The 23,627-nt window shown below is 37.9% G+C and overlaps 1 protein-coding gene across 7 annotated transcripts in view; it reads left to right on the top strand.

Moving 5' to 3' along the window:
• LYN (LYN proto-oncogene, Src family tyrosine kinase) overlaps positions 1-23,627 on the top strand; it is a 145,845-nt gene that overhangs the window by 104,209 nt on the left and 18,009 nt on the right. For all 7 annotated transcript variants that reach the window (XM_021005934.2, XM_021005932.2, XM_078153408.1 and 4 more), the window contains 2 exons: positions 5,299-5,481; positions 7,623-7,699. In XM_021005934.2, coding sequence (XP_020861593.1) covers positions 5,299-5,481; positions 7,623-7,699 — 260 coding nt within the window. The remainder of the gene's footprint in view (positions 1-5,298; positions 5,482-7,622; positions 7,700-23,627) is intronic.

Genomic DNA, 23,627 nt, shown 5'->3' with positions numbered 1-23,627 from the left:
ATAATCTGGCAGTCAATGTCTTCTATATACCGACTTCACCTTAACTTTGTAGTTCAATCTCCCCTCATATACTCTACGCACCTGCCAAATCAGACAATGTGCCATTCTTTGCACATACTCTTATCTTTCCCTCTTCTGTGCTTATGTGCCCATTTATACAATCATGTCAGTTATAAGTTCTTTTGAGGGTAGAGCTTGTGTCCTTTTTTATCATTATGCATTATCCCCAGCACTTAATACAGTACTTTGTATATGGTAAATACTTAAAATTTTTTGTTAAATTCTGGATATCTAAAATATCTCACCCATTTCTGTCTATTGAAATTGTTCATGATGATGGAAAGCATGAAATGTTGCTTCCTCCATGAAGATTGCCCTCATCTCACCCACAACTGGAAATGAATTCCCCTAGCATTGCTTTGGGGGTGGGTCTTTTTTGCCTCTCTTAATCACTTTTCACATTCTATTTTTATTTTGTTCTTTTCTGTCTATTTCTTATCTCCATTACTAGGGAGAATGCCTGGCACCTAGTAGGTGTCTGATAATTTTTTTATTGATTGAAAACAATCCTCCTTTGAATGGCAGAAATCTTTTCTTTTTCATTCTTTACAGGGATCTAGTATGTTGTCTCAAACATAATAGCTGATTAATAAATGTCTTGAAATGCATGAATGGGACTCTGACATCATCACCCACTTCACCTACCTATGACCTTGTTCTCATCTACTCCTACTTCCTTTGATGTCTTTTTCTAGGAATGATTGATTACCTCTCTCTCATGCATCTTCAATTTCCTGCCCCCTCCTTCACTAGCTCCTTGTCATCTTGCTGCAAATAGTATTGGATTTCCCCAATCCTTTTTTTTTGGGGGGGGGCACGCCTAGGCAATGGAGTTAAGTGACTTGCCCAGGATCACACAGCTAGTAAATGTTATGTGTCTGAAGCCACATTTGAACACAGGTCCTCCTGATTTCAGGGCCTCTGTTCTATCCACTGTGCCACCTATAGCTGCCCCCAAATCCTTTTTTTTTAAGATTTTTAATCATAACAAATATGTATGGCACCTTCAAGCTTGTAAAGTGGTTTATGTAAGTTACCTCATTTAATTTTCATAATAAGTCCTGTGAAGTAGATACTCTACACATTGTCCTCATTTCATAGGTGAGGAGAAGTCAAGTTATTCTTCCATGTCACATAGATTAAGTATCAAAGTTTGGATTTAAACTGGGGTCATCCTGATTCTGATCCTAGGACTCTACTCTACTATGCTACTCTCCAGTAAACTACAATCTCATCCCTCTCCTTCTCTCTATTACCAGACTCCTTTAAAAAAGGTGTCTACTCTTTTCTCAAATCCTTGTGGTCTTGTTTCTGTATTCCAGTCATCCTATTGACACTGTTCTTCAGAGGTTACCATTTATTCCTCCTTTTGAAATCTAATAGCCTCTTTTGAGTCCTCATCCTTTATCTTTCCGAAGTTGGTGAACAGTTTTTCTAGATGCTGTCTTCAATTTCCTTAGAATACCAACAGTTCATTGGTTCTTCTCTCATGTCTTTAGTTACTTCTCTGTCTCCTTTACAGGCTCTTTTTCTTCTTTCCCATCCTGACTTCTCTTTCTACATTCTCTCTCTTCACAGTCTTATTTACTGCCATGACTTTAACTATCACTTCTACATAGATGAATCCTAAATCTATACCTCACAAAGAGTCAGACAAGACTAAAAAACGACTGAACAACAAAATCTATACCTCCGTCTCTGACTTCTCTCTCAGCCTCCAGACTCACATCTTCAACTGCCTTCAGGGCATCATGGGTATTTTGCTGACACCACAAATACAGCAGACCCCAAGTTGAACTTCTTATCTCCCTTCCTCAGTCTGCCCTTCTTTTCACTTTACAATTTCTGTCACTAGTGCTCTTATTCAACTAAACCCCCTTTTTTTGAAACTTTGGTGTTATCTTTTACTCTTCCTTCTCTCATATCTAATCATTTATCAAGCCCTGTTAATTTCCATTTCCATAAGCTGAGTCATATCCACCCCCTGTTCTCTGTTCCCCCTGCTATCATCCCAGTACATGTCTTAGTTATAACCTACCTGCGCTAATGGAATGGTATTCTAACAGGTTTTTCCACCTCCATTCTCTCCCTCATTCAAACCATCCTCACATTACCACCAGACTTGTCTTCTGTATGTACAAATCTCATACTTATGCTCATTCCTCTGTCCAGAATCCTCAACTGGTCTCTTAATTCACTGCAATTCAGCTGGGGTCTACACATATTTATTTCCTAGTGAGTAAAGTTCAAATTCTTTTGCCCGGCCTTCAGAACCTTTCATCCTCTAGAGCAGGGCTTCTTAAACTTTGTCTGTTCGCGACCCCTTCAGCACTTCTTAATCTGTGAGTTGAGACCCACAGTTTAAGAAGTGCTGCTACAGCCAGCATACGTAGTCATCTTTATCTCCTACTTCCCTTTGTATATTATGCGCTTCAGCCAAATGTGGTGCTTGCTGTCCCTATATAAACTTCTGTAGTCTCCTTGACTTTGTTTAGTCTGTTTTACATTTTTTGAATACCTTCTGCACCATATCCCCAATTACCTTTCTTCAGATGGGAGTGGAAAGGAGTGGTGGTATTTACATCAATGGACAAGCATTAAGCACCTACTATGTTCTTATCACCATGCTTGACTCCAAGGATACCCAGACATAAACAAAGTAGTCAGTGTGCTCTAGGAACTTCACATTCTAAAGGAATTTCCCATGATAGCTTTTTTTGGTTCAATTATTAGTTCATGTCTATAGGGGAAATAAAACAGGATTCTCTGGATCTCACTGAGGAGGTTTTGTAGTATTCTGGGACTTAGTGGTGTTCATACAATGTCACTTACAAAGTGGAATCTCTGAGGACCCTATCATCTATAGAAACTATCTCTTCAATTCGGATTCCACCGGAATCTTCCATGTTGGCTAGCATAGGTCTTCTTCTTTTATGTCCCACTCACTCAGAGGGCTGGCAAACAAATTTATCTCTATGATTATATCTATCAAAGAATCTTAACATATTTATAGGAGACATCTTGTTGGAAGAAAGATTTTAAGACTACATTTTGGTCTACTGAGTCAATTTTTAAATATAATCAGCAAACAATAAATTATTCAATATCTCATCCTCCCCAGCTTTGTCAGTTGTGTAACTGTGAAGAAATGGTATAATACAGAATTGTTTTCATTTATAGAAATCCTATACCTCCCCCCACCCCAGAGTGTTAGCCATGTAAAGTTACAAATCTCACCTTATGTATCTTAGTATCTTTACCAGTGACTAGTGTAGTGTTATGTACATAGTAAATTCTGTGTGATGCTGGGTAAATCATTTGACTTCTCTCAGCCTCAGTTTTCTCACTTGTAACATGGGGATAATAGCACTTACCTCAGTGTTGTTGTGAGGATCAAGTGAGATAATGTATATAAAGTGATTTTTAAAACCTCAATACACTCCATAAATATTGTTATTGTTATTAGTAAGTATTTTTGTTATTACTAACAACTATTGTTATTAGTAAGTACTTGTTGAATTGAATTAGATTAATCACCCCAGAGAAGCAAGGACTAAGAAATCTAAACACCTGCTGGAAGATGTACTTTTTATTTATGTTTTCTTTATTTCTGGGGAAATGCTGCTAGCCATTTGTAATTGTTGGGTTGATGCCTGAGAGCCTATGCAGAATAGAGGTGTTTACTACCTATCCTTTCAGGGATTGGTTCAACCAAATCTTTTTGAGTTCTGCTGTCCTGGCATTTATGAAATATTCTTTGGCATAAGAGGAATAAATACACCAAGTGATACTATCAGAGGTGTTTAAGACAATTTGCAATGTAAGACAGGTGTTACATAGCCTTGTGGCTATCTCTAAACAGCTCTAAATCTCTTCTTCCTCCATCTGAGATATAAGTAGAACAAGTGGTTATGAAAACTGTAGGCAGTGTAGTCAAGCAGATTAGGGCTTCTATTTCCTATGTATTGTTTCTGAGCCAGATATTATTGATTATGTATCCCATCTGAGTGGTCAGAGTTCGCCTCCATCAGTATTGTTCTGGGTGTACCAAAGTATGTATTTTATAGAGGTTCCCAGTGGCTCACAAGGAAAATAAAAACTTGAGCTACATTTACCTCCCTGAATACTTCTGAAAAGTCTCCATAGGGAATTTGAATGTTCAGTCTTCTATGAGACTGTCATCGGCTGCCAAGCAGAAACAAGAAAGGAGTATGAACTGTATATCAGTGGAATAGGAGGTCATAGGTTCAGAGACCCTGAGCATGCTCTGTTTCTTTTCAATATGGCAGAAGAGCTATGTTCCTGGTATCTAGCCACCAAAATATCCCAAAAGTATTTGGATAAAATTCCAGGAATGCGAGAAAAATGAATGCTCGGGGGGAAAGCCCAGGGCAGCTTTAACCACAGTTACTGCATACCGGAACACAAATCAGCTTAAAAATACTTCATAGATAGGGAAGTTAAACTGGTTTTGTGCTATGAAGACTTAAATAATGCCTCTCCTAGAAATACCAGTGAGATACCAATAAGAACTATGAATACACAATTTGAAGTTTGTGTGAATGTTGAACATTATATAAAGAAAAGAAACAAAATGAAATAGTAAGGGAAATGTAGAAATTGTAATTACTTTTTTTTCTAGTTATAATAACATTTATTTCCTAATCACCTCTGTCATTCAAAATTTTTCAGAGTATTGAATTATTCATATAGTAAGGTTGTACATGAATATTATTTCCATTAGGTTATTTTCTCCCTTTTTTAAAAAAATTTCAGGTTTAGAAAATAAAAACCAAATACAGTTTATCTATTCAACTTCAGCAGCTTTTTATTCAGTCTACATATGAACTATAGCAAAAAAAAAAATCCCAAGTAGCATGTAGCTAGCTTCAATATTGCATATATCTATCATATCTACCAGATTAGCATGTGTATCTTAGTGTAATAGGACACTGTGTTTGTAGTCATAAAGGTACTGCTTTGAGCAGTGTGACCTTGAATAAATCACTTAACCTCTCTTAGTCTCAGTTTCTTCATTTGCAAAATGGGAATAATAACATTTATACTATTACCTCATAGGATTGGTGTGAGGATCATGAAAGTACTTTGTAAATTTAAGGTGCAATAAGTATAAGTTATTGTTAGTAAGTTTTTAGCCCACAATTCCATAATTATTGTGGAATAAGTATAGACACCCCTACTTTTTTTTCTCACCTCTCCACTCCTTTCTTTCCTCAGGCTACTATAACAATAGTACCAAAGTGGCTGTGAAAACTCTGAAGCCAGGAACCATGTCTGTGCAGGCATTTCTAGAAGAAGCCAACCTCATGAAAACACTTCAGCATGACAAGTTAGTGAGGCTCTATGCTGTGGTTACCAAAGAGGAGCCCATTTATATCATAACAGAGTACATGGCAAAAGGTAAGCATCTACTATTTATCCCAGTAATCATATTTTAAATAGTTAAACAATTCTACAAAAGATCCCTCTTCATGACATGAAAGAGACTTTGACTGCTCAAAGGCTAAGTTAGCAATGTCCAAACTCCAGAATGTATTAATTAATAAGTGGAACCAGTTTTGAGGGTAAGCGCCTGGTGGACTTAGTGTTTATAGTCAGTGTACCTGTCCAAGTAGGTGAGGGAGGCTCATTTTGCCCAGCAAATGATGAATGTTTTCTTGGCTGTGGGAACAGATGAAGACCACTTATTCAGACATGAAGTAGTGGAACATACAAAAACCATGGATATTTGGAAATATTGAAGTGTCTGATGTTCATTTTCTTAGATTAACTTCCAAATAAGAATATTTTTGTTACATAATTTTAAAATGTGAACTCTAACTTCCCAAACTAGTTATTTTTAATTTTATACCTTCTTGCATCATCTATGGACCTTGAGAATTCACTGGCTCTGCTGTGTAGGCATTCCATCCATTTTTCTAGATATCAACCTATATATGCCTTTTCATTCTGTGCAATCCTTGTCCATTTTCTTTTACGAATCCTAGATACACGACAGGGTATCTTGGTGATATCAGTAAAAGACTCATGTTTCCATCATGTCTGGTTCTTGTTATTTGACAAGACTCTCCTTTTTGAAACCCTTAGTAATTTAGTAATAGTTGTTAATCTTATTGAAGCCTACTTAACTCATTGTGTGATATATTTCTATTGCCCTTTGGGTTGCGTACTCTTATGATTCCTTTGAATGTATGGAGTTTTCTGACTCATTGCCAATGATTTCCATCATTGGAAGAATATTAGTGTTTTAAGACAAAGGCTTTGGTGACAGGAAGTAGCAATTATAATACTTTAAGATGTAAATCTTTAAAAAATCACCCAGCAAACTCTTATTCTTGTAAATTTTTTTAAAAATAGTTAGAAAACTATGAAACAATCACCCGACTCTGCTTTCTTCATGTGTCTGTCTACCCAGGAATACAATTACTAAGAAATAGTCAAATGGACCAGAAAACAGCTGTAGGAAAAAAAATGAGACAAATATATCAAGAAATTAAGAAGTCCTGGGAATGATAGAGAAATGACTATATTGCTGCTACAGAGCTGATCAGAAACGTTACCATTCATGTTAATAATACTAGAGATCAGTCAATCAAAGTCAGTCCAGTTTTAAGAAGTATGTGCTAAAAAAAAAAAAGAAAGCCTTGCTCTTGGGGTGTAGGATCCTGCTGCTCTCCAAACCAGATTAGTATTAGCCTTGAGCCTTAATGTGAATGCCTCATGGTAGTAAAGAGAAATCTTCCCAGGATGTTTAAGGACAGATTTCTACTTTAGTAGAAATTCGGTAGTTTAACCTAATCCTGGAAGACTATAGATTGACAGAAACCTTGATTTAGAAATGGATCTTAGAGCCCATCTAACCCATCTCCTTCATTTTATTGATGAGGAACTTGAAGGAATCAAGTGACTTGTCCAAGGTCACCCAGTGGGACTTAGCTAAGCCAGAACTGGAACCCAGCTCATCAAGCTTTAAATTCAGCATTCTGTTCACTTTATCATGCTGCTTCCATAATAATAATTAGCATTATAATAGCAATAACATCAATATTGAAAGTGGAAGGGGCGGGGGAAGGAAACACAATGATTTTTGTATTGTTTTTATTGGAGCATTCAGAAAATGTGATAGCTAATTCACAGGCATTTTATTTTTAGACGAGACTAATTGAGAGAGAGAGAGACAGAGAAACACCAAGATACAGAAAGTCAGAGATAGAGAGACAGAGGGTCAGAGACCCAAAGACAGAGTCAGAGATACAAAGACAGAAAATGAGGGAGACAGAGACAAAGTCAGAGAGAATATCTATCTATATCTTCATATCTATATCTCTCATCCTATTTGAAGCAATCCCTATTTTCACATATATTTTTACATTTGTGAAAGATATGAAGAATAGGTAGTTGACTTTACCTTAGGGAAAAGTATTATGACTACAAAACTTACAAAGTCTCAGAATTTAGAAAAGCGATGGTGATTTAAATTTAGTCTGGATTTTCCAGGGAGGGTAGGGAGAAATAGCACTGACTTCTTATTCTACAAACAGGGAGCTTGCTGGATTTCCTGAAGAGTGATGAAGGTGGGAAACTGCTGCTTCCAAAGCTAATTGACTTTTCAGCACAGGTAAATTTACTAAAAATTTAAGTGTCTACTGGTTTATGGATATCTTCTAGCCTTGAATTTTGTGTTAGGGTGTGTAAAATGTGTTATTCTGGGGAGCCAGATTTCCTATCGGTATTTCCCCCATGGAATAGCACATTCAGAGATGCACATTCAGACATACATTTCTTTGGGAGAGAAGAAAGAATGGTTATTTCTGAGTGAATCATAATGTATTAAGTGTGCTTATCCTTCAAGCTAGTAGGGCTTGATTACCCACGACTTCATTCTGGTTTCTATGGAAATAAGAGTTATTTTGGATGTCTTTATGAAGAGCTTTTATATTCCTAGTTCTAGCCATCTCCTCTGAGGCCGATTAACCTCTTTTTAGTCATTTCACCACCTGGAAAATGGGAAAAATAGAACTGAATTGCCTTCTTTGTGGGGAATTTATGAGAACTGATTTAATGCTAGTTAAGTAAAGCATCAATTGTACAAATAAATGTCTGGTAATGGTACTATCAAGCTGACTGGTACATACATTCAAACATTCAGAATTTTCAGAAAGCAGTGATAAAGGGTTTCTTTTCTCATTTTTTTTCTTATGTACTAAAGTGGCTAGTCGCATGTTTCTGAGAGATTTTAATTGATCTGTAATCTTTTCAATGGTGGTCAAGTGTGTTTTTAGGGTTTTTTTAAATATAATTTGAGTATGCATGAGAGCAGAGGCAATTTGCCAAGAAATCCACCTGACTTCCTGTAGACATGGCATCACTGTTGATGTCTGACAGTTTCCTTATGTCTATTAGATGCATATAGATTTTTGTGTTTGTTTAGTCCTCTGTATTGGTTTATGTGGTGATGTGTGAAGGGAAGGCCTTTTTCCTTATATTACATTATGTTACTATCTTACATTATTAAAGTATAATGTAACATAAAAGATAATTGTTGAAGTTGTGAAAGAAATGTGTTTTATATTTTTTAATCTCCTGCCCTGTTCCTCTCTGTTTCTCCTTGACCTCTTTATCTCTAAAAGCATTTTACAGGAAAACATTGAAAAGGGCCCTTTGTAAATAGCAAATCATATTCATAGGAAATGCTAATTGCTGGTGATGCTAGTGTACTCTGTAGGAGCACATTTTACCCACATCCTTCATCTAATAACACATGTAGTATTGGGTGGGAGCTATTCATTATAACCAAGGGAATGGAAGCCTTAATGAATGTGGCTGTCTCCTATGCCTAGAAAACCTTCCCTCTTCTCAGCTTCTTGGAATCCCTAGCTTTTCTCACAGCTTAGCTCAAAGGCCACCTCCTACACAAGGCCTTTCCTGATTACTCTCAGTTTCAAGTCAGTCAACAAGCATTCAGCATTTGTTATACTTACCTATATATATATGTTATTTTCTTCCAATAGAATGTAAGTCTCCATAAGACAGGGACTACTTTGTTTTTGTCTTTTGAATCTCTGGCACCTACTATCATTCCTGGACCATAGTTGGCTTTTAAATGCTTGTTGAATGAACGGATGCATGCTAGTTGAAGTTTCTCTAAATAGAATGTGCTTTTGGCACAGGGAGTAGAGCACTGGTCCTGGGGTCAGGAGGACCTGAGTTCAAATCTGGCCTCAGACACTTAACTAGCTCTGTGACTCTGTGCAAGTCACATAACCCTTACTGCCTCCCACAAACAAACAAACAAATAAATAAATAGAATGTGCTTCGTCTGAACGTGTCGAGGGTTAAACTGCAGGAGCATTTTCTTGTTGTTCTTGAATAGAGTGAGCAGAAAGGAAAGCTAGTCAGAACTTACTCTTGTATCTCCTTAAAGACTACCTGTCTGATACTCATGCTTTACTTACCAGGCCCTCAAATGTTTATGTAATTCTGTCTTTGTTATCTTTCTCTAGTCTCTCCACTTAGAATGAAAATATCAGGAAAAAGACAAAAATGCTTAGATAAATTATGGTGCTTGAGTTCTGCAGGGAATTAATACATAGCAATTTAGATTGCATAATATCTTACTGACCTTTCTTTGCCTCTATGATAACCATCAACTTAGAATTGGGAAATTCTGTAGTGTACATGAGGCTACAGTCAGCATGTTTTCAGATTTCCTAGTAGAAGTTTAAGTACATCAAGTGGAGGGTGGGATGGTAAGAAAGGGGACTGTTCATCTGGATAAACAACAGTACAACTCTGACAGAGTTATCTAGGATAGGATGAGGAGCAGAGAATTGTTCCCCAAAGCCTTATGGCTCATCTACCCTCCTCACCAGAAGAAACTTCAGATTCTTCAGTCCACAATTTCCCTTCCCCTCGCCATTGGAAACAGGAAGTTGGGTGAATACACATTACAACATCATACTGTATAAGCAATGATGTCATCACTTCCTGGTTTTGAATAGTTAGGGAAGGAAAAGCTTTTCTGATATTCAGGAGTAACCTCTTCCCAACTTGACTTCTCCTTCCAGTATGACACTAACTAGGTCATTCCTAATTCTAAACAGATTTGCTATAGAGCTTCACTTATCCTGCAAATAAATGGGGCACTTTCATTCTTCGTTCAGTGAAAAGGAAGATTATTTCCTTGTTAGAGAGACCAAGCCCTGAGGGAGTGTTATGTTCTCAGCACAGAGATGCTATATGTACTTCTCTCTTCTGGTTCTCCTTTTTAAAAATAGATGCTTTATTGATGCCTTTTTTGTGTCATTATCATTTCCTGAAACCCTCCCTCCTCTACCACTCCTGCGTTTGAAACTTTCCTTGTACAAGTCACTCAATCAATAAGCATTTATTAGGCTTCTACTATGTGTCAGGTACAAACTTGTATATAGCTGACAATGTATGCCTTGATACTATTTAATAATGTGCCTTATTTAATCATAGATTTAGAGCTGTCAGAGGACATCTAGTCCAATTCCCTCATTTAACAGAAGAGGAAACTGAGACCTAGAATGGTAAAATGACTTTCCCACGATCATGTGGGTAGTAAGTGGTTTTGAACCCAGATCAACTGACTCCCAATGCACCACCACTCATTCCACTGTATCATAGTCTACCACTTCTTTGCTGAGAAGAATAAGTTATATTTACTAGCTGTTCTTTGTAATCGAGATTAAATAGATTAGAGTTCTGATGTCTTTCAATGATGTTTTCTTTTACATTATTGTGGTCACTGTGTAAATTGTTCTCTTAGTCTTACTTCAGACTTCAGTCAATATCAGATCAAGTAATCAATTGAGAAGTAATTATTAAGCATTTAATGTGTGCTGGGCACTGGGGATACAAAGGCCAAAAAACTTAAATAATCCTTCTTTTTCATATACATCTTCTTACTGTGCAATAATATTCCATCGCATTGATGAACCGAAATTTATTCAACATTGGGCACCTTCCTTGCTAGTTTTTGTTTATTTGTAAAACCAAAAGTGCTACTATAAATATTTTTCTATCACGTTCCCTCTAGCTTTGACTCTCTTTAGGCATATCCTCAGTATATTCATTGGAATCAAATGGTATGTCAGCTTAACTTCTCTAGCAAAGTTCCAAATTGTTTTACTGACTAGTTGGAACAATTTTGAGCTACACCAGCGTACATTACACATCTTCCCACAGTCCTTTGAATATTTGTCATTTTCATCTTCTGTCATCCTTCCCTTTTTTGCCAATCTGATGTGGACAAGGTAAAATTTTAGCACTGTTCTCAAAGAGAAGGGAACTAACACCTTGTGGGTGCTTATTTAAGCAGCAGGGGATAAATGAGAGCAGTTATACAATCATAAAGTTGTAGAGTTAGAAGAGACTTTAGAAATCACCTCATCCATACCCCTCTTTTTTTAGTGGCCCAGAGAGGTAAAGCTGATCATTAAGAGTGTCAGAGTTTCCAGAATGAGAGAATAATCTTATTCCTATCTTAATCCTAGTGCCTTCCCTTCGTGAATTTTTTAGTATGTATCCTGTATGTATGTATGTAGCTTGTTTTGTATATGTTTTCTGTTGTCTTCTTCATTAGATTGTAAATTCCTTGAGGGCACAGACAGTCTTTTGCCTCTTTTTTGTGTTCCCAACACTTATCATAGTGTCTGGCACATAGTAGGTACTTAATAAATTTTTATTGATTATAATAATCTGACCTGGTCAAAGCATCTCTGGAGAATTATGTTTAGTTTAGGGCATCATGTTTTAGGAATAGTCTTTCTAGGTTGGAGCTCATTCAGAGGATGCTGATCAGAATAATGAGGAGACTAGAGACCATATCATAGGAGGGCAAAGTGAAGGAACTGGGGACAAAAAAAAAATTAATATGGATAAAATAGCTGTTTTCCAGTAACTTAAAAGATTTCCAAGTAGAAGAAGTATGCTGCTTGGTCCTAGAGGGCAGAAATGGGAACAATGGGCAAGATTGGCAGAGAGGCAGTTCTCAGTAATGAAAAACATCCCAACAGTTAGAGATAACAGCTAAGTGGGGCAGTGGGTAACGTGCAGTATTTAGAGTGAGGAAGATCAAAGTTTATATTCTGCTTCAGATGCTCAGCTGTGTGACTCTGGGCAAGTCACTTAACTTTTCCTCCTCTGTAAAATGGGTATAATGACAGCACTTACCTCCCAGGGTTATTGTGAGGATAAAATGAGATCATATTTATAAAGTGCTTTGCAAGCCTTAAAGCACCATATAAATGATATCGTAATTATTGTGGTCAAGGATAGGCTGCCTCAGATGGTGATGGGTTCCCTTATTCTAAGTGAATGAACATTTGTCGTTGTTGGTTTGAAAGGGGTTCTTCACTTCCTGTTGTTCTAAATGACCTCGGAAGTACCATCCAAATCCAAGTTGCCCCAAGCTGTAGCTGAAGTATCCATAGCAAACAATGGAGAAAAGTTGCAAAGGGCTTTTGACTCCAAGCAGACCAGAAGGGCAAGAACTAGGAAACTTGGTTTCTAGAAAGGATTCAGGGTGAGTTAGATAAGAATATACTAACTAAATTCTGGTGATAAGAGCAGGGGGGGGGGGGATTTGGTTGTAACTGATAATGCTTAAGTATTGGTGATCAAAAGCACCAGTTTTTACTTAGATGTTCATTTCACTGAAAAGTGGGCTCTAGATGATGATCTTCAAAGATGCTTGTTTATTATGTTGTTTAGAATTAGCTGTTTTAATTGAGTAATATTTTTTATTTATCAGGAGCAGTTATGGAAACTTCTTAGTTGTAACCTAGTTTGAAGATAATATATGGGCTTTATCATTTTGGAGGGGTCAAATATGTGGTCCACGGCCACACTCCTGAGTATGGCCTAAAACCAGATTATAATTTAATTGGGAAATATTTAACAAAATAAATAAAATACAGTAGAACAGAGATGTTAATACGTGGTTTTCTGAGTCAATCTATGGCCCATGGGGATTCAGCAGCCCCTGTTTCCATTTGGGTTTAACAAGACTGGTTCATACCACCTGAATTAAAGCCAAATTGCCACCTGGTGTCAGTGTACCTTAATTGCAATAAAAGTATCTGGGTTTGCTGTTTTATCATTAAGGGTTAGATTACACTCTGATCCTTCCCTGCATCTTCTTCTTGACATGTATTATAGAGTTGTTTCTGCATTATCGAGTTCCATCAGTACTAAGAGTACTAAGCCTATTTCTGCTTTCTTTTATTCCATCTGGTATTCCCTTCTTTTCCTTCTTAACATCCTATGGGGTTTCCTTGTTAATTAATTACAATGCCCTTTTCAAATCACTGAGACTTCCTGCTTCTTTCTCCCATATGCCTTCCTATCCCCCACCTCCACTGTCTCCCTGCCCAAAAAGCAGGATATTCTCTGAATTTTCCACTGCTGGGGTGGTTATGTTCATCTGACTTAGATAAGACCAGGGGTGGGGAATTTGCAGCCTCAAATCCATGTGAGGCACCTCTAGGTCCTCAAGTGTGGTCCAAATTCTCTTATTGAGGAGATTTGTTCTGTAAAACTTGGACTCAGTCAAAGCGTTGCCCTTGAGGACCTAAGGGCCACATGTGGCCTTGAGGCCACAGGTTCCTCACCCTTGGATAAGACATTGCCAGAAATAGTGAAAAGTAAGGTCAGCAAGAAGAAATAAGATTTAATTTAAATGCTGTTGTGCCAACGCTGGCTACTGAAGATGGGATTGTGACACAGTGGTGCCATGGCAACAGATAGCAGGTAGGTAGCTCTGTGAAAGTGTTGGTGTTAAATGAAGGATATTGACAAAAGCTTAGCCGAGCTCCTCCAACCCTGGCAAATCAAATATCTTTGGTGAGTGAAGGCTTCATTAAAAAAAGGCACTTTGGAGGCAGCTAGGTTGCAAAGTGGATAGAACCCCGGCCTTGGAGTCAGGAGGACCTGAGTTCAAATTTGGCCTCAGACACTTGACACTTACTAGTTGTATGACCTTGGGCAAGTCACTTAACCCCGATTACCTCACCAAAAGAAAAAGAAAAAAAGGCACTTGAAGCAGTTGGGTGATGATGTATTATGGTAGTATTTCTCTTGCGTTCAGAGGAGTGTTCTCCTTGCACATCTAATTCTTCAGATATTTTCTGCAGGTTTATCACTGATATGTATGTTCAAACAAATGAAATGAAAAAGCCATAGGTTAAATGCCAGTTGCTTTAAAAATCAGGTTGGGATAGAGAGTGGACCCATGATTTAGTTGGTATACAGAACTGTGTGGCAAAGAAACTTTCTCCCAATACAGGGCAGCACCTTCTCTGCATCCTAGAGAGTTTCCTAAAGCACTGAAAACTTAAAGGACTTGCTCAGAATCTCACAGTATGTGTGACAGGCAGGACTTGAACCCAGGTCTTTGTGACCCCAAGGCCAGCTTTGTATTCACAAAGTTGAGTCATTTTAGAGTTTGTTTCTGAGTCCTTTCCCAGTGAAGCAAGACTTCTGGCCAGGCAAGTGATTTAACAGTACAATGAGATATCAGGGAAAATTGTGTCATCACCATCTTTAGAAGGCTTTTGACCATGATGATGATGATGATGATGATGATGATGAAGAAGAAAAAGTATAGTAATACCTCACATTTATGTAGTTCTTTATGGTTTACAAAGCACTAAGTGGCAGAATTGATGGGTAACTGAATAATAATAATAATGATGATGATGATAATAATAATAATAATAATAATAATAGTTGAGGGGGCAGCTAGGTGGCACAGTGGATAGAGCATCGGCCCTGGATTCAGGAGTACCTGAATTCAAATCCGGCATCAGACACATAACACTTACTAGCTGTGTGACTCTGGGCAAGTCACTTAACCCCCATTGCCCAACCGAAAAACAAAACAAAAAAATAATAATAGTTGGCATTTATAAAGCACTTTAAGATTGGCAAAACAATTTGAAAACATCTCATTTCATTCTCATGACCCCCTAAGAGGTAGATGCTATTATAATCCCCATTCTATACATGAAGAAACAGGTAGACAGAGGCCAAGTGACTTGCTCAAGTTACTAAGGTAGGATATGAACTCAGGACTTCCTACCTCTAGCACCAACATCATAAGACATCTACATGCTTTCACTTGGATTCTTTTATGTAGACAGGTTTCTAGACTAAATGGTTTCTTTTTTTTTCTTTCTTTTTTTTTTTTGATGAGGCAATCAGGGTTAAGTGACTTGCCCAGGGTCACACAGCTAGTAAGTGTTATGTGTCTGAGACTGGATTCGAACTCAGGTCCTCCTGACTCCAAGGCCAGAGATCTCTACACTGAGCCACCTAGCTGTCCCAAAATGGTTTCTTAAATCTACCATCTTCCCACAACCTTCCATTTCCAGGCCAAAATGATGTGTTTCTTTGAACATTTAAAGATCTTAGTCATAGATTTAATGATGCCTACATTTGTTACTATCTAAATGGGAATTAAGCAGTCACAGAAACTTTTGGGCTGGGACATTAAATTTAGGGGTTCTGTCCCTCCCATTAATACTGCGTCAGTCCAATCTTTCTTCTTTCTCTCTTTGATTGGATAGGATCTTTACATGACATTGTGGATATACCCAGAATAAATTCTCTCCCTTTGTCCCTGTCTTACCAGTAGGGAGTGTGTGTGTGTGTGTGTGAATGCCAACTCATTATCTTTCATTCAGATCATTCTCATGTTTTCGTGGCCATTATGCTGTTGCTCAGCATCATCTTAGCCTTTGCTTTTGCTTTATTTTGAAACCTCTTAATTTGTAGTCTTTAATGAGTGCCCCTGTAATTTCTACTCTCTCACTTGTTTTCAGTCTCTCCTCTACTGGCTCATTTTCTTCTATCTACAAACATTCCCATGTCTCACTTATCCTGAAAAAAACCCTCATTTGGTCCTTGCATCCCTGCTAACTGTCCTGGTTTTTTTTCTGCCCTTTGTAGCTAAATTCCTCGACAAGGCCATCTACAGTATGTGTCTCCAGTTTCTCTCCTCTGACGCTCCTCTTAACCCCTTACAACGTGGCAAAACTGCTCTTTCCCAAGTTACTATTAATGTCTTAGTTGCCAAATCCAGTGGTCTTTCCTCAATCCTCATTCTCCTTGATCTTTCTGCAGCCTTTAGCACCGTTGCTCACTCTCTGCTCCGTGATATTCTTAATACTTGCTCCTGATTTTCCTCTTACCCACCTGACTGCTCTTTCTCTGTCTCCTCTGCTGTATCGGCCTCCTCTATAGGTTTCCCTCTAACTATAGTTGTCCCTCAGAGTTCTGTCTTGGCCCTCTCTTTTCTCCCTCTATACTACTTTACTTAGTGATCTCATCAGCTCCTATGCTGATGATTCTCAAATCTACCTTTCCTGCTCCAGTCTGTCTGCTGACCTCCAAGCTTAGATCTCCAACTGCCTTCCAGACATTTTGAACTGGATGTCCAGTAGGCATCTTAAATTCAGTATGTCGCAAACAGAACTCATTATCTTTCCCCTTAAGTTTCCCCTCTCCCACCTTCTTTTTTTTTTTTTTTTTGGTGAGGCAATTGGAGTTAAGTGACTTGCCCAGAATCACACAGCTAGTGTTATGTGTCTGAGGCCAGATTTGAATGCAGGTCCTCTTGAGTCCAGGGCCAGTGCTCTATCCACTGTGCCACCTAGCTGCCCCTACCTTCCTTATTTCTATAGAGGGCAACACCATCCTCCCAGTCCCTCAGGTTCACCCCCTAGGAGTCATCCTGGATTCCTCTCTATCTCTTACCTCCCTTATCTAAACTGTTGCTAAGGCCTGTTGATTTCACCTTTGTAACATCTCCTGAATATGCCCCCTTCTCTCTTCTGATGCTGCCACCACTCTAGGGCAGGCCCTCATCCCCTTGATTACTACGATATCCTACTGGTGGCTCTGCCTGCTTCAAGTCTCTCCCCGCTCCATCCATCTTCCATTCAGCCACTCAAGTGATTTTCCTAGAACACAAGTCTGATCAGGCTACCTCCCTATCAATAAACCCTCATGGGTTCTTATTAATTCTAGAAACAAATACAAAATGCTCCGTTTGGTATTCAAATCCCTTCATAACCTAGACCTCACCCACTTTTCCAGCTTCTTACATCTTAATCTCTGCCATAAACTATACAGTGCAGTGAAACTGGTCTCCTTGTTGTTCCATGAACAAGACACTCCATCTCTTGGCTCTGGACATTTTCTCTGGCTGTCCCCCATGCCTAGAATACTCTCCCTCTTCCTCTTTGATTAGTGACCAACTTTGCTTCCTTTAAGCCCCATCTAAGACCCGCCTCTTACAGGAAACCTTTCCTGATCCTTCTTAATTTCAGTGACTTCCTTCTGTTAATTATTTCTACTTATCCTCCACATAACTTGTTTTGTATATATTTGTTTGGGTGTCGTCTCCTCCATTAAATTGTAAACTCCATGAGAGAAGGGGCTATATTTTACCTCTTTTTGTATGCCCAGCACTTAGCATAGTGCCTGGTACATACTAGGCACTTAATAAATATTAATTGAATTGAGTCAAATTAATTCTCACAGCCTCTTAGTGTGAGGAATGTTATTGCTATCCTTATTTACCTAAAAGGGGTGGAGACAAAAGAAGGTGAGCATTAATTAGCCTTTAAGCTAAGACTCTGACTCTGTTAGACTGGATACCAAACTGAAAACCCAGAGTGAATGGCTCCCAGTTCTGTGCTCAGTCCTCCAAGAGAGGCCCTCCTCTTGTGATTCAATTTCCCGGGCAAAATAGAAAATGATTTCTGGTAAATGATGCTCTAGTGACTGTTCAATGTTTCTTCCTCTTTTTTAGCTGCTTGTTTTCCTTCTGTTCAGAACACCAGACCTTGCTGTCATTATCAAGCATTTAAAGGCCTTAAATGAAACTTCCTCAGCAAAAAAGTCCAATCAACACTATTAAAAAGAAAAAAAAAGGCAATTTATGAAAGCATTGGCATCTAATATTCAAGAAGTGTCATTTTTACCTGAATCTGGTAATTGTGTCTGTACAAAATATCTGTAGTGAATATCCTTTATCATTAGGATGTTTTCTTTTTGAGAGTTGTTCTTAAAATAATATTGCTATTACTATATACAATGTTCTCTTGGTTTTGTTCATTTCGCTCTTCATTATTTCGTGCAAGGCTATCCCTGGTTTTCTAAGATCATCAAACTCATCATTTCTTATAGCACAGTAGTATTTTTCTATGGAAAAAAATTCTAGTGAACTTGTGATAGAGACTCACAGAGAAGAACAATGTGTCAAACTACAATTTCATTGGCATGGAAGATGGAAGGCCAATATCCTACCTTTACTACAAAGCTATATGACTTCAGGTGAGTCATTTGATCTCACTAGGCCTCTTTCCTCACCTATGAAAAATGAGAGGATCGATTTAGTTAATCTCCAAGGTCCCTTCCAGCTCTAGAATTGCATAATTCTGAATATATTTGACTTAGTCTCATATAATAACCAGCATCATAGATTTAGAGCGGAAAGAGACCGTAGAGAAAATTTTATCCACCTCTTCATTTTACAGATGAAGAAACTGAGGCCCAGCGAGTTTGTGACTCACCTGTGATGACAATAGTAAGTAGCAGAGACAGGATTCCAGGCCAGGTCTTCTGACTCCAAAACCAACATTCTTTTCTGGTAGTCATGATGCCTTAATTATAAATTAACCTTTACTACTAACCATCACTAGTGAAAAGAAATGTGGTTCTTTTAGAATCAAGTTATTGTGTTGAGAATTTGCATCAGAAAGCACTGATTAAGCTTCCACATATATAATACTCTCTAAAATTAAAAATACAAGGCCATTACTTTCTAGAAGCTTGATTAAATAGATTATATTAAAATAGATCATATTAATCTAGGAATATGAAACTGACTAAAACATATGAAAGGGACAAGCAATCAATATAGGATTTAGTCATTAAATATATAAATTATAATTTTTATCTCCATCTCTTTATTAATGCCCTGCTGAGACTAGAGAATAAACTTCAGCCTTTGAAACATACAAAATGGATAGATAAAACTAATATTGTTATAATAATTGCAAAACAGGAATATGTATGATTTCTTCATTAAGAAACAAAAGGATATTTTAAATCTGTCATTTGAAAAATTTTGTAAAGTTAAGCTTTTTTGTCTGGGCAAGAGGAAACAAATTCTCAGAGTGACCTCAGGATATAGGAAGTTGTCATGGGTGTGTCACATTATTTCTTCAAGCTGTGTGTGTGTGTGTGTGTGTGTGTGTGTGTGTGTGTGTGTGTGTTTCACTGTCTCTGTCTCTCAATCTCTTGTTGAATTTCTTTTGCTCTCCTTTGAGAGCTCTATGGCACCAATAATAGATCTGGGATATGAATCTATCAAAATAGATAATATAGGGAAAAAGCACTTTACCAGCCTTAAACTATGTAAATGGTTATTATTATTGATATTATTATAACATAGGCCCTGCCCTCAAGAAGTTTACATTCTGTTGGACCTGGACAACAGGGAAGGTCAACTTCTGGTTCATGTATGAATTGGACTAGATGACCTCTAGATTCCTTCCAATTAAATTTTATGCTTTTGCTCATAGGAAGGGTCTGGGCATCAGAGATGCCTGAGTAAATGATAAATAGCTTAAATAATGTGTGACTTCATTGCTGTGATTACTTTTTCCTCAGTTATACTGTAATTCTTTCATGCTTTGAAAGAGGTTTCATGAGTTAAATGTAAGGGGGGAAATCAGGTGACTAATATTCTAGTGATGAGCCTTCCTATCCTTAGATGGCCAGAGTGGATTTTTGACAACAGAACCACAGTTTTGCTAAGCCTTCATTTGGAACCTTCTGCTCTGGGCCTGGTTTCTACCACAGTGGTGTGAGCATAGCATTCTAAGCATGGAAGCCAGAACCACCTCCACGTCATAGTGAAGCATTAGATTCATATCTCATTAAAGGAAACTAGCAATAAACTATGAAATGCTCAATATGGTTTTTATGGCCCTTCATAACATGGACCCAATGACCTGTCTAATCTTATTTCCCATTACTCCCCAAGGCAGATCTTCTGCTCTAGTCAGTCTGAATTCTCCACTGCCCTCTCCTTTCAGCTTCCCCCATTTCCTGTACCCCTGCTCTTGTACTCTGACTCAACCTTTGACACCCAGCTCAAGCCCCACATCTTACTCCAGGAAGTCTTTTCTGATGATTGTCACCCACGATGACTTGAATTTCTCTTGCGCCATGCAATTTAGTACTTGATTATAGACTAAGTTGTGACCTCTTTTTTCATGAATGGTAGTGTCCTTGCTTGAAGGCAGGGATTATGCCTTATGATTTATTTTTATTAATTTTAACATTATGCAGTACCTAGTGTGAGGCTCATAGTAGCTATTCAGTAAAAAGGAAGTCCTTTGTGAGTCATTGCCAATTCACATTAAGTATGTAAAGATGCAGTATCTTATAGTTTATCTACAGCTTTTCTTCCCAGAAGCTCTCTTGAGAATTTCCAACCACAGTCAGTTAATTTTTGTGCCTTCAGGATTCTTAGCCAGTAGCTATACATGGATGCTACTTTCAGGAAACTGTGTTACGTTCAGTATGCTACGTTAATGAAACACTGTGCCTGTCCCCTAGGGGCTCATATTCTAAAGAATAAGTGAAATATGTACTCTAAAACTTATGTTGGAAATATTTACATGAATATACATAGTGTGTGTATATATATGTATGTATGTATATGTGTGTATATATATGTATATACACACATACATATATACACATACATATATACACATACATATATATACATACATACATACACATGAGCCTTCCTATCCTTAGATGGCCAGAGTGGATTTTTGACAACAGAACCACAGTTTTGCTAAGCCTTCATTTGGAACCTTCTGCTCTGGGCCTGGTTTCTACCACAGTGGTGTGAGCATACACACACACACACACACTGTGTATATTCGTGTAAACGTTTCCTATGTAAGTATCAAGGTGCGTGTACCTGATAGTCATATAGAAGACTTGACTCAGCAATGGTGCAATTATACTGCTTAGGATAAGATTCACTGAGTGTATACATTTGGCTGGTGATCTAGGACAAATTTCTGCTCCATCTAGCCAATATATTTCCTAAAATGTGACACCCAAAACTGGACATGAGATTGCAGATATGGTCAGACCAGGAAATAATACAGCAAGACACAAGTCCCTGGAAACTCTGCTGCTGTTCATGTATGGTAAGATCACCTTAGTTCTTTTGGCTACCGTATCACACTTTTGACTTAATGAGTAGGTAGTCCACAGAAATTCTCTGGTCTTTTTCTTATGAACTCCTTTCTTGCCATGCCTCATTCACTCTGTACTTAATATGTGTGTGTGTGTGTGTGTGTGTGTTTTCCTAACCCAAGTACAGAACTTTATATCCATCAATATTGAATTTAATTTTATCATTTATTGTCCATTATTTTCATCTGTTAAGATCCTTCGGGATAACAGTTCTATCTAATTGGTATTAGCATTCTTTCCCAGCTGAGATTATCTGCAAATAAAAGCATGCTAGCTATTATCTTCTAAGATATTAATAAAAATGTCGACCACAGTTAGACCAAGGATGAAGTCCAAAGGCTTTTCAGTATAGGCCTACCTCCAGGATGACGTCATTTCATTAAACGTTGATATTTGGCTCTAATCTTTGCTCCAGTTCTAAAACCAATCAACTGGCCTGTCATCCAGTCCTTAAGTGTCCATCTTGACTACAAGGACACTGAAGGATTTTGTCAGATTCTTTACTGGAACCTGGATATGCTATGTGTATAGCAATGTCCTTATCTACTAGCTCTTAGTAACCCTGATAAAACCCTCAAAGGAAAGAGGTGAGTCTGACATGATTTTTATTAATGAACTGTACTTCCTAATATGGCAACAGAGTGTAGTGGATAGGGAGCTGACGTTAGAGCCAGAAAGACCTGGATTCAAGTTCTCCCTCCTACCTTGGTGAATCATTTAATCTCTCAGTACTATAAGCAATTCTCTTCCAAGAAGGAGCTCACTTGCACTGATAGAAGGAGCTTCCTCTTCAGGAAGTTGGCTGCATCAATTAAGTAATCAAGTCCCTATCCATACTTTCAAATAGTGGACACTACTTTTCTTTCTAAGTGTTCATAAAACTACCCCTTTGAAAATCTGATCCAGACTGTTGTCAGTAATCAATGGCACTCGATAACTTAAAGAATCAACTTTATTTCCTGTTTTAAAAACTAGCATATTTCCTTGTTCTCAATCCCATGATCCTTTCCCTTTCTCCGTAATTCTCCTCCAAATCATTAACAGCTTAGCAAACATACCTGCAAATTGTTTTTCTCTTTTTCTTTTTTACAAAGTACTCAGTGCTCTTTGGATGAAAGGATCAGTACGATTTTATTTTTTATTTTTAGTATTATAGTTTTCACTCTGACAGGGCACTAGCCTCATTACCACAGGAAGTGTTAGGAGGTCTAACACTTCAGTCTATCTTATTTTTCTTCTTTGAATCAGAGGGCAAAGTTCTCTTTATTTTCTGTGTTCCACTGAAGGTCTTCTTTTCTTCTTTGTTGTTGTTGTTGTTGTTTTTGCTCTTTTCTTTTAATGCTATTCCAAATTCAATTTATCTAGTCTGCTATCTAAACCAATTCTGCCTGGCCTGTATTCATAAAGAAGACTTTCTGGTTAACTTCCTGGGTATAGCTGCTCATCCTTAGTATCTTACCCAATAACTACCTATGGGCAGCTAGGTGACCCAGTGGATAGAGTGCTGGATCTGGAGACAGGAAGGCCTGAGTTCAAATCCAACCTCAGACACTTACTAGCTGTATGACCCTGGTCAAGTCACTTTACTCTGTTTACCTCAGTTTCCTCATCTGTAAAATGAGTTGGAAAAGAAAATAGCAAACCACTCCAGTATCTTTTTCAAGAAAACCTCAAATGAGGTCACGAAGAGTCAGATACAACTGAATAACAATGAACAGAGTCAGAGCACGTGGATTCAAATTCCACCAAAGAAGTTTACTGTCTGTGTGACCGGGGACAAATCATATGACCTTTCTTGGCTTTGGCTTCCTCATCTATAAGATGAAGGAGTTGAACTGTATGGTCTCTGAGGTACCTTTCAGTTCTATATTTATGATCATGTAACACTCCGTCCACCATGACTTATCAGCTACCAAGAGTCAGATGAGAGATTTGAATCCAGATCTTGTTAAATTCAAACCCAACACTATATCCAATGGGTCATGCTGCCTCTACACTATTATGAACTTTTCAAAAGGATCTCTGTTATAATTCTGAATTGATATTTTATATTGTAAGTTTTCCATTTTCAAGTGATTGGTAAGGATAGAGAGGGTAGGTAGTTATGTTGTTGTTCAGTCCTTTCAGGTAAGTGACTTGCCCAGAGTCACACAGCTAGTAAGTGTTTGAGACTGGATTTGAACACATGAAGATGAGTCTTCCTGATTCGAAGCTCTATCCCAGGG

The sequence above is a fragment of the Phascolarctos cinereus genome, unplaced genomic scaffold (assembly GCF_003287225.1).
Source record: "Phascolarctos cinereus isolate Bilbo 61053 unplaced genomic scaffold, phaCin_HiC Scaffold_4;HRSCAF=312, whole genome shotgun sequence".
NCBI classification, from domain to species: Eukaryota; Metazoa; Chordata; class Mammalia; order Diprotodontia; family Phascolarctidae; genus Phascolarctos; species Phascolarctos cinereus.
This window is presented reverse-complemented; position numbering and strand designations above follow the sequence as displayed.